The sequence below is a fragment of the Anabrus simplex genome, chromosome 6, assembly GCF_040414725.1.
Source record: "Anabrus simplex isolate iqAnaSimp1 chromosome 6, ASM4041472v1, whole genome shotgun sequence".
Lineage (NCBI taxonomy): Eukaryota > Metazoa > Arthropoda > Insecta > Orthoptera > Tettigoniidae > Anabrus > Anabrus simplex.
This window is the reverse complement of record NC_090270.1, coordinates 133,616,832-133,634,467: the sequence shown is the minus strand read 5'-3', so window position 1 is coordinate 133,634,467 and position 17,636 is coordinate 133,616,832. Positions and strand designations below refer to the sequence as shown.

At 40.1% G+C, this 17,636-nt stretch overlaps 1 protein-coding gene across 1 annotated transcript in view; it reads left to right on the top strand.

Moving 5' to 3' along the window:
- Window positions 1-17,636, top strand: part of Mettl3 (methyltransferase like 3) — a 144,217-nt gene that overhangs the window by 66,408 nt on the left and 60,173 nt on the right. The window contains exon 7 of the mRNA XM_067149938.2: window positions 12,698-12,867. Within this exon, the coding sequence (XP_067006039.2) occupies window positions 12,698-12,867 (170 nt within the window). The remainder of the gene's footprint in view (window positions 1-12,697; window positions 12,868-17,636) is intronic.

Genomic DNA, 17,636 nt, shown 5'->3' with positions numbered 1-17,636 from the left:
ACTTAAATGGAACTGTCCATACTGTCATATCGAAATCGACAATGAAATTTCGCAGAGACCCTGAGGAGACTAATAGTGATGTACAAAAATTTAGCTGCCATTTCGAACTGGAGCGTTTAGAAATCTTGATGCAAAATCTATGTGACAACGCAGCTTACTGGACAACCCTTGCTTCTTGCTGGCTCGTGCGTCGCACAAGAGAGTGGAGTTGCAGTTGTACTGGAAAGAGAGAGAGAACGAACTAGCAGGTTGCCAAGCGTCAAGGTCACTTCATTATTACGGAACAAATGTGAAACATAAATGAGGTGCGTTAATCACATGATAAAAACACAAATATTTTTGGCACCATGCACAAAAAATATGTCCTTTGAGACCACATTGTTCTTCACAGTTTTCTTTACTTGCTTAAAGGCAATATTTCGCAGGCACTTCGAACTCGGGAGGTCTCTCCATTGTATAATTGGTTGCGAAGAACGAATATTTAATCATGTCCTTGAACCATGGGGAAGAAAGTTGAAAATGAATGAAGGACTGCATTTTCAGTATGCTGTTTCTCTGATAAAGATCAAACTGAAAGTCTTCACAAGTTAGCACAATGTTTGTTAAGCGGGGATACAAAGCCTTCCAGTGCCAGAAGAAAAACTTGCCAAGGGCTGTATTTTCCCTGTAGTGCTGGGAGGAATCTGGAGAATTTCTATACTGTTGTCTAGAGAAATGTCTTCAAGACAGCTCTTATCACTATAAGTAGTCCAGGAATCTAACAGTGTAAACACTTCTCTTCTGCAAATGGGAAGAAGTATTCTTGAAACCAATACTTTAATTCATTTTTCTCCATTTTCCCTGATTTTGTGGCTGTTACAATTATATTTCTGGCATGAAAAATTTCTTTGGAAATTCTCGAACCGAAAGTTCCAGTTGCCTCCTGTAGTACAGTGAATCATTTCGGGAGAAGAGCACCAGCCATACTAATTGTAAGCAGAATTGTGTACGAATGGGTGAGTGCACTAACTGATTGAGCAGCTGTTTCTGTATGTTTCTCATCAACAAACGAGAGTCCTTTTCGCTTTCATTTCGTGCATGAAACCACTCTGATCAGTATTGTATATTGAAGAAGGGGTGTAATCTAAAAATCGCTCTGTAGCTGCTTCCACAAATTGCTTTGCGACTTTATCTTTTTCGTCCTCTTCTTGAAGATATGTACGGGATACAAATTTTGTAATTTTTCTACTTTTTAATCTGTACTTTTTCTTAAAACGACTCAACCAACTATCACAAATGCTGAAATTTGTTCGCCCCATTGAAATCTCTCTTGAAATTTCAGAGGCCGTCAGTCACAGGTCTTCATCGCATACATTCCGCTTCAGTCTTCTTGCTTCTGTAAAGAGATAAAATAATTTTGTATGCATCAATTTCCTGTGTTCAATGGGGCTTACTGATGTAGATTCTAATTGGTTCTTCCACCTGTACAGTTGTCGTAGTGACGTCGCCTTACGACAAATTTTGTGAACAGTGCTTAATGAATGCCTCTTCTTAACCCCCTTATTTAACCATAAATTTACATCTTTTCTCTTGTACGCAAGATCCACAGTTTGTTTCACTTTCTTCTGTGGACTGGAAGCATAGTTTGAACTTGTATATTTGCTAGATGACTGCAGTGTCTCTTCACTGGATTGACGGGAATGAGACTCGGGGCTCAAAATCGGATCCGTAACACATCTTGTTCCTGGCAATGGTGTGCTGCCTTCTCTTTCAGATAATGCAGATGAGGTGTTGCTGCTTCTACTGTCACTTTCACTGTTAGTATTTCTCTCCAGATACGACTCCGAGACAATGCTGGCACCCATGGCATGATTTTCAATTAGTTCGATCACATGTCTACCCATCTCCCTTTCTTCTGAAGTGATTTCACAGGAAGAGGAGAAACCTTTTTCATGGAAATAACGAAAAGCATACTCTAGAACATTAGCCAAATTCATGACTGCTCTTTCGAAGGAACGTGTGTTAACTGACCAGTGCAGAAAGCTTAAGGTAACCCAGTTGCTTTAGATGATCACCAGGGCGGTCCACGTTGAGCTATTCACTAATTTGTGCAATACTGTTAGACATTTCTGTATCGATTTCAGGACCTTACAGATCAAAATGACAGCTGAAATTTTGTACATTGCATTCTTATGGACCCCTCATCCTCTCTACCAAATTTCATTGTCGATTTCGATATGACAGTATGGACAGTTCCCTTGTTAGGTCTAGATCTAACTATTTTGATCCTGAAACCTACAGAATTAAGCTCATGGTTAGACATTAGATATATAGCTTTTTTTTTTTTTTATATGTCTTTTTAAGTGTATTCGTTATGACAAGCATTCATGGTTTGAAAAATGTGTGTTGTTTCAAACACTATAATGGATGTTGCACCCTAGCTGTACTAAATGTTCATAAGCAAACTTATGTGAATTTTCAGAGTTTCTGTTCCATATTGAATAATGTATTTTAGGTAAAATACCACATTTACTTGCATAATCCCCCCACCTTAAAATTTACAGGGTAAAACTCGAGAGGAGAAAATACATGGAGATTATGCGATGACTGCAAAATATCGAACGCAGAATAGGGATGTATAGAACTAGCACCGATAGAGCGCACTGCTGTTTTACTGGGTAAGCGCAATGCGCTCTTCATTTGTCTCCTGTATACTCATGCTGCTGAATATCCACGAATTTAAGTTGCTTAAATTGTTATTTTCGTGACTATGCCGAGCTGTTGCAGTGTTCCTCTTCGAAAATATCAGGGAAGCCCATTTTCGTTTCACCAGTTTCCACAAAATAAAGAAATGAGGAAGAAATGGTTACATGCTATTAGAAGGAAAAATTTCGGTGAGAAGAATCTGACCGAAAGTATTAAAGGGTGTTCCCATTATTTTCAACCCGGTGACTTCACGAAAATTTTGTTGGACAAGTCCGATTTACGAAGGGAAATAATTCCTATTTTCTACCGATAAACTGATTAGGCATTTTGATAACAACCGCCGAATTTATGCGTTTGAATTTAAAGGTGAGAGAGCAAGATTAAAACCGGGCGCTGTTCCATCGCTTTTTCCGTCGACCATGAACACAACGAAAACAGTGAAGGGGCCATACACCATAAATTTGCCTGATTACCTCGATAAGCCTACAATATCAGAATATGCAGAAATAACCTCCCTTGATACAGGAAGAAATCGTGAATATACCCGAAGAAGTGAATGTTACATTTGTGACTCCCATTTTCAAAGACACCAGCACTCAAAAAATTCTACAGGTAATTTGGTTGTTGAGCAAGCAATGCGTAATCGTGATGCCATATTGTTTTATACAGGGTTTGTAGACGTCCAGCATCGTAATTTGGTGTTTGCTGTTCTGAGAGAAAACAGATATAATTTACAGATATTCCCTCCTGAACACAGACTGTGTTTCTTCTTGACTGTTATGAAGCTAAGGACAACAAATCTGACACTGCATTTTAGAATTTCAACCTTTTATAAACAAAACAAACTTTCCACTGAAAAGTCTGTATCCAACATAACACAATGATTTGTAGTTGGAAACAGGTGTTCCATCTATTTCCGATTTTCTAAATGCGAAATAATCCATCAGATGCAGATTTGTGATAGTGATCTTCACCTTATGGCTGATGGTCAAATATTCAACGGAACCGGCACTGGGAAACTCAAGAATATTCACATGCCTTTGGTGGTGGACAGAGGCTGTATCTGCAGTTTCATGTAAGCCATCAACCTTAAAAAATACATGAATCGAAGTCTATAAGCAAGGGGAGCAAGTGGATATTTAAGTATCTATTTATGATTTAAGTCTTATGGAGGTACATTTCTATATTTATCAATGTACAATACTCAAGTAATTGTTATCTTAAGGAAAAGGCATGCTGACTCCTATTCATTTTTTGGATAATAAAGCGTGTTAGAATTTTATAATTACCGCTGTACCGGTACTAATTCTTCCTTCCTCTCTCTAGTTTTAGCGTTTCTGGTCCGTAGCTCATTTTGCAGCTGTTTAAGGCTTAAACGCTGAAAATCGTCCGTAATATACCAGGGGATGTACCTATACAATTAATTAATATAGTCTTGGAGTAAAACTAGAGAAGATACAATCGACTTTAGCTCAGAAATGTCGGTCACATTCGATACATTACTCGCAGCTGACTGGGATACACATAAGACGATCGCCTTGCGCTTACCCAGTAGTACACGAGCGCTATCTGGCGCGAACTTTCTCTGCCTACATCCCTATTGAAATATACAATTTCATAAATGTCATTTATTTATCAAATTAACATTTAAAAGTAAATAACTAGTATAAAAAACTGAACAGTTGTGAGATTTTTCTTCAAACACTGTGTCGTGTTCAATATCAAAAGCGGCAGCAATACAAGTGAACTTAAATTTGGGGTCAAGCCTAGCAACACTAACATTGCATAATAAATGTATGTCAGGCTAAAAATCGCATGAATCAAAATTAGCTCATTAAGTGCATAAATAAAATCACTGTCCCTGTCCTTTACTCTCGACAGCTTTCTTGGGAAGATATACCAGTAGACAGATATTCTTCATCAGTGGAGTTATTTGTATCCATTGCATCATCCCACATGATGCCATCTTCCGAGCTATCCATCACATTTGTTATCCTAGTGTTCTTGAAGTTTATTGCAACAATGTCTTCCTTGATCACATGCCAAGCTCAAAGAATCCATGAGCACAATAATTGTTCGATGGCAGGTCTCTTATTGCTGCCCCTTTTTGTCAATTTGTTGGAACCAGATGCCATCCATTGCTCATAAAACCGGCTGAGATGATCTTTGAGACGTTTATTCTTTGAGACATCTAGCGGTTGTAAAATTGATGTTACCTACCTTGTGTATTATGACAGGAATGGTGTTGAGACGGAACATCTCATTTTTAACGGGTTCTGCTAAATGGCCATGAAAACTGTCATGAACAAGCATGGATTTTTTTCTGAAGTAAAGCTCCAGGGTGTCAATCCCACTCAACTTTCAGCCAGTCTTTCATTACGTGCGCTGATATCCATCCTTGTTCCTGCACTCGAATGACAATACCACCAGGAAGATTGAACTTCGGCAGAATTGCTCTTTTGAAAGGGTGGTAGCTGTCTGCTGTAATTGCCAACATGACTGTACATCATAATTTCCCCGTGCCTGTTGTTTTAATTAATACACTGGACACGCCCTCAGATGCACTGTTGTGCTTCACAGCATATCGAAATAGATGGGAGTTTGGTCCCTGCTTCCAATTTGAGAAGGAAAAAAAGCATTTTCTCATCTACACTAGTATCCAAAAGTTAAGCATAAGTTACGAGTAAGCAGAGCAACAGGAAATAGACCGCAAATCACACGACATACGCACCTACCAACCTTACGTGTTCGCTCTGTATAGGAAAGGGGTGTTGCCTGCTTTGACTAGCGGCATAACCGCAAGGTAAACACAGCCAGTGCCTGCGACCCATATTCCCTCAGTCATGTTTGCCCTGTTATAGTGTGCGAAGTGTAGCCTTGTGGTGAACGTGACAACATAATGTCACGACGACGCCATTCGGACCCCCTTTTGCAGGGTAGAATTCTCGGTCGCCTGGAAGCAGGCCAGACACAGACCGAAGTCGCCGTATCCTTGAATGTGACACAAAGTGTCATTTCCAGACTTTGGAGATGATTTCGAGACTCAGGAGATGTTAGTTGTAGGCCATTATCAGGTCGACCAAGGTTAACCACCCCACAGCAAGACCGATATCTGGCCTGAACCACCCGACAAAATTGGAGTGCACCTGCAAGACAATTGTCGGCGGAGCTTGCAGCCATCTCAGTGGTTGCCGTTTCCCGGCAAACTGTGTACCGGAGGCTCAGAACAGCAGGGCTGTTTGCCCAACGTCCAGCGGTGTGTGTCCCGCTCACTCCAGCACAGAGATGGGCCCATTTACTGTGGAGCGGTCAACATCAAAACTGGACCATGGGACCATGAATGAATGGAGGCATGTGCTCTTCACAGATGAATCCCGCTTCAGTTTGTAGAACGATTCCTTTACAAGATATTAGAATCATTCCGTATTGATGGTTTTCACTTTACATAGGTGAAAAATGAGAGTATCCTCCTAATTCAATACAATAAATATTCCGTCATTAGACGGAGTAAACAAATTCAAACATGTTTCGGCTTGTTTGAGCCATCTTCAGTGAAAAATGAGAGGAGTTTGAAATAATTTACATAATATAAGTTGAAAAAATGCTAAAAAACATAATGAAGGAGCAAATGAAAAAACAAACAAAAGAGAGCCTAGACGGAAACAAAATTAGCACAAATATACAATATTTACATCAATATGCGGAGCAAAAAACAACTCACTGCGACAAAATTCAGCGAAAAGGTGTTAATTTAAAATAATAATTGAAACTAAAAACTGTGTTAACTTAAGAAAACAAAGGAATGAAAAAACAAATGATGCAGATGGAAATGAACAATAGTAGCACATGGTGAGGTTGTGGACCTCATAGTTTACAAAATATTGTTTAGTAACAATAACAAAACAGGTTGAAATCACTGTCGAAAATCATCCTTGTAGAAACCCATCACATTAAATTGGTCAGGAGGGGAGCGGGAGCAAACATTTTTGAGAAACCAAGCCTGATATAACGTGCAGGCGAAAACCCTGTGACAAGGAAAAAACACCAATGAAATTTAAAGCTTGAGAAATAGCAGCATTCTCAATATCTCCTCAATCTAGCGGTCCCTTTCTTGATTATTGTTCCATAATGTTGGCTGGTGTTTTGCCTTATTATAAAGGGTCGGAAGGGCCGCGATATAAAATTGAGAAGCTGTGTTAGGTAGAAGACAGTTTACTATGCATCTGTTCTTGTAACCGTTCTTGTAACTATGGCACGTGAAATGAAATAAAATGAAATACCTGGGAGCAGCACATCTGGATCCTCAAAATATTTACGTTAATCAAAATAATGACTCCCAGCAGAGATCCGAGCGTTGAAACAAGTAAATCCTTGATAATAGCATTTCGTAGATCAAGAAGCATATTTTAAATCCCAGTTTGTCCATCATTTTCTATCCCTCCATTGTTGTTATCACGAGCAGACCAACCTAACATTCGGAGAGTGAGAGACAGGCTGTGTCTCAACACCGATGGCTAGAGCGCCATCTTCAATGAGAAACTTTAAGTTTCACGTCACATTCGGGTAATGTTATCACTAATGGCGACAACGACAGTCAAGGAGAAGTAGGAATAAAGGAAGTGCATCACCAAGGCAGGCTTGGTTCAGCACACATCTCTGAACGACGTCCTAGAACTTGGTCCCAACTTGTTACCTGAAAGTTTGTCAACGCTGTTTTGTTTTCATTTGTACCAAAAAGAGAAGGTATGAAGCTTTTTTTTTTTTCCAAGTAAAGTTGAATGAGAGAGACAGAGACCTGACATGATTCTGGTTTCAAGTCAAAGAACTAGCGACCGGTTCCTGATGAATGACAGATGAAGTTATCACGTACAGATTTACGCACTTGCCGTTTGGACTCTCCTGTCAGCCACTCTGCAAGAGCTTGCTGCTAAGTTCCACAACAGGTTTCCCACAGCAGCAAAACTTCTGGACCAAAATGCATATATGGAGGATTTTGTTGCTAGCACTGAAAAAAATAATGAAGCTATCACAGTGTATTATCAAATCACTGCTTTGTTAAAACAAATACAACTTCCGATTGTGAAATGGGCCAGCAATGCTATGCTGCTGCAGAAAATTTGGCATGCTGAAGGACGTGATGTAAAGAACGAAACTGGTATCCTTGGAGTACATTGGAATACAGAATCAGGTTCACTGGATTTATTTTGCCTCGTGGTGTTACTGATGGACTTTCATGGGAACAAACTACGAAAAGACAACTTTTGATGGTTATCTCCGGATTCTCAATCCACTTGGCATACTTTCATCGGTCTCTGTTAAAGGCAAAATATTATTTCAAGATACATGGCTGACATAGACTGGAATTAAATTCTTCCAGCCGACATTGCTCGTAAATTGCAATATTGGGTGTCAAGCCTTGTAGAATTATCAGATATGACAGTTGCATGATGGATATGTCTGTCGCTTTAGCACCAGAAGTCCACGTATTTTGCGATGCTGTATTATATGTTAGAAGAAAATATGACTCCAACATTGTTATACTGTTAGCCTGCAGTGAAACTAGGCTTTCTCCAATCAAGAAAGTGACACTACAACGTTGTCTTGAACTGCTTGCCACAGTAGTAGACTGTCAACTCCTAAAATATTTTTTTCGGTCAACCGGCTATGACATTACCAAGACAACACTATGGACAGATCCTCTTGTCATTTTAGGATGGATTCGCAGCAGTGCCAACCACTGGAAAGCCTTCATCTGCAACTGTGTTAATCAAATTCAGTCAATTATAGCTCCAGCACTATCTTGAGACTGTCCTGGTCTGGAGAATTCAACAGATCTATTGTCTCATTGAACAACGGCCATTCAGTTGAAGACATCCCTGCTGTGGTGGCACGGACTGCAGTGGCTAAAAGAGCATCCTGATTTCTGGCTTTGTGACGAAGTTTCTAATGTTACATTCCCCAAGGCAAGAAAAACTAGCCACCAAGTACTGACTATCAATACCTGTGTGTCTCCTATTGACACTACACGATACAATTCCTGCTGGAAGCTACTGTATATAACAGCATGGATTCTTCGCTTTATACGGCACGCACACACACTGAACAGACTTTCAGGAGAACTCACAGCTTTGGAGCTTACTCCACCGCATAGAACAGTTGGATCAAGACTGCCCAAAGGGAGACTTTCCCAGCCGAACGATACACCTTGCAGTATAATATTCCGTTGCTGAAGGATTTCAAGATTGCACACTTCAATCCATTTATCGAAAATGGATTCATTAGTCTTGGAGGGCGGTTACAGTTTGCCAAAGGCCTCTGTCAATCACAATGTCATCCACTACTACTAGATGGGCAATATCACTTTGTTCAACTGCTGATTCAAGATACTCATATCAAATTGCATTATATGAGTGTTCAGATTTTTCTTTCAGAGCTTAGACAGGAATTCTGGATAGTATATGCCCATCGATCAATTAAGAGCGTAATTAGCAAATGTCTCCTTGTAAAATGGCAAGGAACCCATGGGGACAGGTAATTGAAGCTTCTCTTCCTTCTGACAGGATCAAACCACTAAAACTTTTTCAAGTCACAGGATTGATTTTGCCAGCCCATTATACATCTAGGTGGGGAGTGAAATTAGAAAAGCTTATGTTGCACTTTTTACATGTGCCACGACATGTGCCGTCCATCTTGAGTTATGCACTCCAGCAGTTCGTAGGGAGACACAGGTTACCTCATCCGGTATATTCCAATGATGTCAAGAACTTTCACACCTCAAACAAAGAACTGGCAGAGTAGTGCAGTGCTTTCACTGTGTCTAAGACTAGTCAGCACCTTGCAGCACATGTCTTTACCTGGAAGTTCATTGCTCCCAGGGCTGCTTGGTAGGGAGGAATGTGTGAGAGAATGGTTGGCACTATGAAACATTGCTTGAGGAAGGTGTTAGGTCAAGCGAGCCCAGTTAATAGATGAAAGGATGAACACTGTCCTTATCATGATCAAAGCAGCTTTAAACATAAGGACTGTAACACAGTCTCTCGAAAAAATTAGGATTCGAGCCTTCGACACCTGCCCCATTTCCTCTGCGGCAAAAAATTGACAACCATCCCAAGTGGATCTGAGGTTAAATCAGGAATAATTTAACTAAGGATTTCAGGTTGCACCAGAAGCTAGTGGACGATTTGTAGAAACGCTGGTTGAAAGGATACCTTGCACAACTGAGGAATTTTCACGAGGTTCAACAGCGGAGGAATGCTCTCCGGTTGAAAATTTGGGATATCGCCCTGATCCAGGAGGAAGTACCAGGTATTGAATAGGTTGACCTTCCTTTCCCCCTCTTTGTTAGTGATCATTCGCCAATACGGACCACAATGATGTTTATTACTTATGAATAGCCCAGTACTGGGCTATTTGATCACATAGTGTTCTCGACTGTCGAGTGCTCATCATCTTTTTCATTGCATCAGATTGGTAAAAAGATGAAGTAAAAACACTGAAATGCCTTTGAAAATACTGGTTCTCATAGGATTTAGCTGGAAATGGTGATCTTGCCAATATGGTGACGTGTGCAAAACTTGGTTTCAGCGAGCATATTACAGTACACATTGCCATCTCTATATTATTCTGTGCTTGTTGGGTAGAACAGGGTTCTCCTAACCTCATAAATTCTGCAGAGCAATTGTAACACTAATCATGTAAAACTCCAATATCTTCTGGCCGTACTATACAAAAACTTATACCGAGATGACTATCGTGGTTCTATATGAAACAACAAACTTGTATGTTTGATGCCCATTTCTTTACAAGGAATTAAAACTTTTGTGCATTGGAGTCTTGATTTAATATAATATACTAATTTTGCTGCATCATCCAAAATAGTTCATAAATTGCTTTCCATTGTTATGCAATGACTGTATGATTGTACAGAACATAATGATTCCTTGTGCAAGTAGAAGCAGACAGCACTCATTAACCCCTCAGCGACGAGGAACGTTTGAGTGCCACTTTACCCAGTGGACGGAGGTGCTTCAGGTGTGAGAAAATGCAGTGATCTCTTTAAAAATTCACTGTTACAAATGTTTAGCTCAGATTATTTTCAAATGTTTACAGTAGAGACTCAAAAGAATGTAGTTTGCATTCATTAACTTTATATTTACCTTATAGTTCAGTAATGGAGAAGAGACCTTCCACATTTTGCATGGAATGAAAGTAGCGTTCTTATATTTGTCCGGGTTGTTTCACAATGCAATGCAGTGCAATGCAATGGAAAGTAGGACAATTAATGTCTCAGGGAACTTTAAGTGGAAGAACTGGGAACAATAGTTCAAAGATTCATTTAGTACAAATTCCAAGTTAATGGGACAATTAGTTCATGAGAAAGAGGGCATATAATTTTGATGTGTTTTGTCGTCCATTACTTGACTGTGCGCATCATGCCTTGCCATTCCTTACGTCATGCGTCCACTCTTGCTTTGCTCAGTTCAGTTGGGTGTAGTGCTCTTATCGTCTGATTTATTAAAACTGAATTACTTCTCTTTCATTCAAACTGCACTGTGCCATGCTTCTTCGCCACTCAATATCGTATTTCAAAGTGACGGTAATAACGAGTCATAAGAGGTTTCAAGGCATTGGAAGAATTAAAGGAATTTTCACCAGATGATGTCAGTATTCATATCAGTGAAGAGATGGTGATTTATACTATCAGTCTCCTAAGGAAACGTCCTGTAATGAAACATACATTCACTAGAATGCATAAGAAATGTAAGCCTATATGCTGTCAAGCAGAAATAGGTCAGACTATTTCAAACACTTTAGAAAGAAAAAAAGAATCACTGATTTGGGCTGATTCATACTTACAAGGAACACAGGGATCTTCCCCTTCAAAGATATACCATTTCTATCTCGACTTTTAACACTGATTTGGACTGATTCATACTTACAAGGAAGGCAGAGATCTACCTCTTCAACAGTATACTATTTCTATCTTGACAACTATAAAAATGTACAAGCTGGAACAAATTGAAGTTAGGCCTACAGGGGTGTATACTTCACAGTATTTGAAGAAAAGGAGGTCTGTACAACGTATGGAGGTCGGTGTCAAAAGGTTAAAGCAAATATTTCATGCGAGTGCTTAATTATGAGTATAGTTTCTCTAAGACAAACTTTGCATATGTAAACATTTTTGGTCCTAGGGTACTTTACCATATTATAGTTTTGATGATATACAATTAAACAACCTGTTTGAGGATAAGAGGTTTTATTACTCCAGTGGCTGTAACCAAATGAAGCTGGGACTTGTAAGTTCTGAAGAATAACTTAGCTTGATTATTTTAGTCATTTTTCAATGCTATCGAGACCGGCTCTTTGCTTATTCACTTTTCTGTCTCTTCACTGCACTGCACTGTTTTCCAAGTCCCAGTAGGCTTATTATATAAAGTTTAAAGTCTAGGGTGATTACTCTTTGTTTATCATTTATCTGTGTAAATTATGATGATGATGATGATGATGATGATGATAATGATGATGACAATGATGACAACAGCAGCAATAATAATAATACTTATTATATCATCAATTCAGTTTTAAAATCTAAAATCCAAATGAGTTGACCCTGCAGATTTGGTCATGTAGCTGTGAGCTTGCATTCGGGAGATGATGGGTTTGAATCCCACCATTGGCAGCCCTGGAGGTGGTTTTCCGTGGTTTCCCATTTACACACCAGGCAAATGCTGGAGCTGTACCACAAATAAGGCTACAGATCCTACCATGCCAATCCTATCACTTCCCCATCCTTGCACTGCCAAAAACCTTTGATTTCCTTGGTGCGACACTAAAAGAAAAGAAATTAGCAAAAAAACATAAACAGAGACTTTGTGATGTTATAACAAAGTGTATGGGACTGATGACTGAATAGTCTGTCACAACCTTGCAGTCAAGGAGCCTTTCAGTTTTCCACTAACTGGAATTCAAAACACATTCAATAATTTTGTGCTCTTTTTTTTTTCTGTGATAGATATGTTCATTATGAGGTGGATGGTCCAACAGTACAGTTCCCCAAGGATGCAGGCAGCAAAATCGAGAGTTTGGAATGTAAAGCTTTGGGACGTCCAAAGGAAATGACTATCCTGTATCCCCCTCAGTGGGTCCAGTGTGATCTCCGCTACCTGGATATGACAGTTCTAGGTAAGGTAATCTTGTACTCAGTGAACTTAAATATAATGACCTTATCAGTTCAGTTATTCATACATATTCTTAGGTTGTTATGCCACTGCCACTGTGCATTCAACATTTGTGACACACTATTCACAATTAGCCACTTTTTTATTTAATTTTTTTTAATTGGCTTTACGTCGCACCGACACAGATAGGTCTTATGGCGACGATGGGACAGGAAAGGTCTAAAATGGTAAGTAAGCGGCCGTGGCCTTAATTAAGATACAGCGCCAGCATTTTCCTGGTGTGAAAATGGGAAACCACAGAAAACCATCTTCAGGGCTGCCGACAGTGAGGTTCTAACCCACTATCTCCTGGATACAAGCTTACAGCTACACGGCCCTAACCGCACGGCCAACTCGCCCGGTCGGTTTCTTTTATCAACAAGTCCTTTGAACTTCTATATATACTCCGTATACAGTATGTACACATCACATGGTCTTACCATAATCCATTTCTTTTGCCATTGTTCCCAATAGGTCATAGTAGCTTGTAAAGTATAGTACTAAGTTTGTGAGGTGTTGGAATGTATAATTTTCCTGCCTCTTTCTTACTTCATTCTCCCATCTTGTAAAGATGTCCATACTAAGGAATGGAGTAAACCATACAGCCAGCAAGTCATTGCTGAGTGTCAGGCGGCAGGAAATAATTCGACTACCTACAAAGGCCAGCCACTTTGGACGGATGAGTCTTTGTAGTAGGGCAAGGTATCCTCAGTAGATGAAATGCTCATGAAACTCCCTTACATGTAGCATCTGTTCCTCCAGTAGAGCATCTAAAACAATTATCTGTTCTCAATTTTATGAGCAACCTATTTTTCTTGCTGTCAGTAGCTTGATGTCAGACTTGACAAGTCGGCTAAGTTTACATTGCCACGTCATCAACCATTAAATCCAGTACAGAGTCCAGTTTGCAGCTTGGCAACCCCCATAGGTGACACGCTCGGACCCCACCCAATCAGAGTGAGAAATGGGCAAAAGGTACCTGCACAACGTCAGAGCAGGCTAGAGAAGTAAAGCCAAAGAACCTGATTTGCAGCCATCAATACTTGGACCCTGTCTGGAAGGTGCCATAGGTTGGCTGAATCTCTAAAGCGATGCCGGATTGGTATCAGCTGCATTCAGGAAGCAAAACGGAAAGGCGCAAAGACCGATACTGGTGAAGGGTATAAACTCCTGTACTATGGCACAACATCTCATTGAAATGGACTGGCAGTAGTTGTGTATGAACAACTACAAGACACCATTCCCGATGTGAACCGAGTCTCTGACCAGTTGATGAGCATCCGAATCATCACTGGGTCAACAGCTGTGTGGATCATTTTGGTCTGATTTTGAAGCAATCGTTCAGTTACTCGATATTGAGTGTCTGTTCATTGATAGTGACCTCGACTGCCCTGTTGGTAGATCATGCAAGGCTTTAACTGAGTCCGTGGTGGTTGTGGATACAGCATACACAGTGAAACTGGGAATGTGATTTAGAGTGCACCGAATTATGCAACTTGGTGCCGGTGAAAATATTCTTCAAGAAGAGTATTTTCTACCTCATTATGCATAGTAGTGATGGCTATGATACACAAATTAACTACTGGTTGGTGTGGAGAAGAGATCTGAAGCTGGTGATGGATTCCAATGTCATCCTCCTCAGACAGCATTGCCCCCCAGCATAAGCTCATAAGCATCAATCTGTACTTTCATCTCTAATTGGTAGAGTTCGTGGTTTATAGCATTTAAAAATCAGAGATTTAGCGTTTTGATTTTCAAATTTAGCGTTTTGTAGCATCTAAACTTCTCAAATTTAGTGTTTTGTACCAAATTGGTTAAAAGTAGGCATAATTTGCTAAACTGAACACACAACAGTTGGGAGTAAAATCATACTGTTTAATCACACATTGCTCATCATGCAGTTTTGAATTCACTATGGAAAGTAAGACAAACATCAACATAAGACTGCAAGAAGTATTAACGCACACACAGGAATATGCTTATTTTCAAATTTACAATCACAATTTCAAAGTGAAAAATACTATTCTGAACTATTTATTTATCACAGTACAAAACACCTACAAGGAAGAGGAATTCCAATGATGATTTAAAGTACAACATGCCAATTGCTTGAAAAGGTGTCCTCCTTCATCTGAGACCGCTTATCAGTTACAATTATGGTGTAGTTGCTAAAAACAACTCTACATCAACACTGTTCGTAGAGGCCCAAAGGGACAAAAGTGCTGCCAAGGCAAAGGAAGGACTGCAAAACATTTTCTTTTCTTCTTCAAGTCTTTGATTGCCGAGTCGGCACATCAATATAGGCCATCTGTATCGCTTACATAAAAATGTCCCGATTTGTGACTTTCGACATGCTGTTTGATCGGCTACCAGACAATAAAATAAATCGCTACCGTACTTTTAAACGGAACTACTACTCAACACCAATGTCGAGAATAACCGACTATGATCAAGGGTCAACACACAAAGAGAATGAACGTGGTGCTTGAAAGTGTATTTGCTGTTTGATTGATTGTTCCTTGCAGTGCTCTTTAGCCAGTGAAAGAAATTCCACACATTGAATGATTTAACCCTTTGGCCTACCATTACTTGTGAAAGGAAATATTCCCTTACATACCATTTATTTTTTCGTCACTTTAACATAAATTTGATTAATCACATAGCCTACATAAGAATACACAAAGCAAAGTGAGCTTTTAGCTCGTCTATAGTAACAGGAAACCAATGTTTTTGTTCGCAAGTATTACTGGTTTCAAGGGAAGCAGATAAATTGGCAAGAAATGTAGACTCACAGGCATTGGTTTCCTTAGTAACGTGATCCCAGAACTGTGGGGTCAGAAATTCATTCCCTACGTCCATTTTTTTCGGATTATTACCCAACCCCCTCCCCACTATAGAGTGAATTTCAAAAACTGGTTTACATGTTACAGAAAGAGGCTTATTGTCAACAAGATCATAATTCCAAGTATCATTTTACTATACTTTTCACCGGGCGAGTTGGCCGTGTGGTTAGGAGCGCGCAGCTGTGAGCTCGCATCTGGGATATAGTGGGTTCGAACCCCACTGTCGGTAGCCCTGAAGATGGTTTTCTGCGGTTTCCCATTTTTACACTAGGCAAGTGTTGGGACTGTACCTTAATTAAGGTTACGGCCACTTCCTTCCTATTCCTAAGCCTTTCCTGTCCCATCGTCGTCGTAAGACCTATCTGTGTCTGTGCGACGTAAAACAACTAGCAAAAAAAAAAGAAGAAAACCTAGACTTCTCACTCGTTCTTGTTGCGTTGCATTCTGGTTTTGTCATGTAGTTTCAATTGGCACTATCATCACAGAACTGAAATCGGAAACACTTTCATCACTCAGTTGAAGAAGAAGATTTTCACTCTCCAGAGAATCATTTCCACTTTCAACATCACTATTTTCAAACCTGTTACGAATAAACTCATCCATGCCGCGCTTGGATGCCGCCATGATTGTTTACGAGCTGCAAAATGAGGTGCTTTTTATTTTCCGTATTTCAGCTCAGAGTAACTATTTACACAGAGAAAATAGCTGCAGGTATCACCTGACATCAATCGGGTAGGCTGAAAACATAGAGAATAAATCTCTCCGACCAGCTAATTGCAATAATGAACTTATAAATGTTCCATGCAACAGGACGGAGGTGTCCATCAAAGCATGTTACCGCTTTACTATCGCAGTGGGAATCAACATCTATATCATCTGATGGCCAAGCAGGCATCAAGTTTTAGTGATGAGACAAAGTCTCTTAGTGCATTGGCACTGTCGGTGGCTCCAGTTAGCCTACACAGTGGCCTCCACGGTATGCACTAGCCAGCGTATTGGTAGTTGTGCTAGGTACCAACTGATGAGCCCACCCTAGCACACGAGGGCGAAACGCTGGCAACCAAGAATGAGCTAGCTGGAAAATTTATAATGTCCAATAACGGACCATTTATATTGGTATTATAAATTTGCTCATTCAGGACAAATATTTCAGATTCCCTATGGGAATCAACATCTATATCATCTGATGGCCAAGCAGGCATCAAGTTTTAGTGATGAGACAAAGTCTCTTAGTGCATTGGCACTGTCGGTGGCTCCAGTTAGCCTACGCAGTGGCCTCCACGGTATGCACTAGCCAGCGTATTGGTAGGTGTGCTAGGTACCAACTGATGAGCCCACCCTAGCACACGAGGGCGAAACGCTGGCAACCAAGAATGAGCTAGCTGGAAAATTTATAATGTCCAATAACGGACCATTTATATTGGTATTATAAATTTGCTCATTCAGGACAAATATTTCAGATTCCCTATGGGAATCAACATCTATATCATCTGATGGCCAAGCAGGCATCAAGTTTTAGTGATGAGACAAAGTCTCTTAGTGCATTGGCACTGTCGGTGGCTCCAGTTAGCCTACGCAGTGGCCTCCACGGTATGCACTAGCCAGCGTATTGGTAGGTGTGCTAGGTACCAACTGATGAGCCCACCCTAGCACACGAGGGCGAAACGCTGGCAACCAAGAATGAGCTAGCTGGAAAATTTATAATGTCCAATAACGGACCATTTATATTGGTATTACTGTACTGTATGTATTGTGAAAGAGTAAAATCACCATCTCGGTTCCTTATAAACCACCAGTCCATTCCTTGATCATGAAATGTTATTGACCTTTAAAAACCTACCTTTGGATAGGTGGATGCTAAATATAATTTTTGGTTCGAATATCTTCAGTA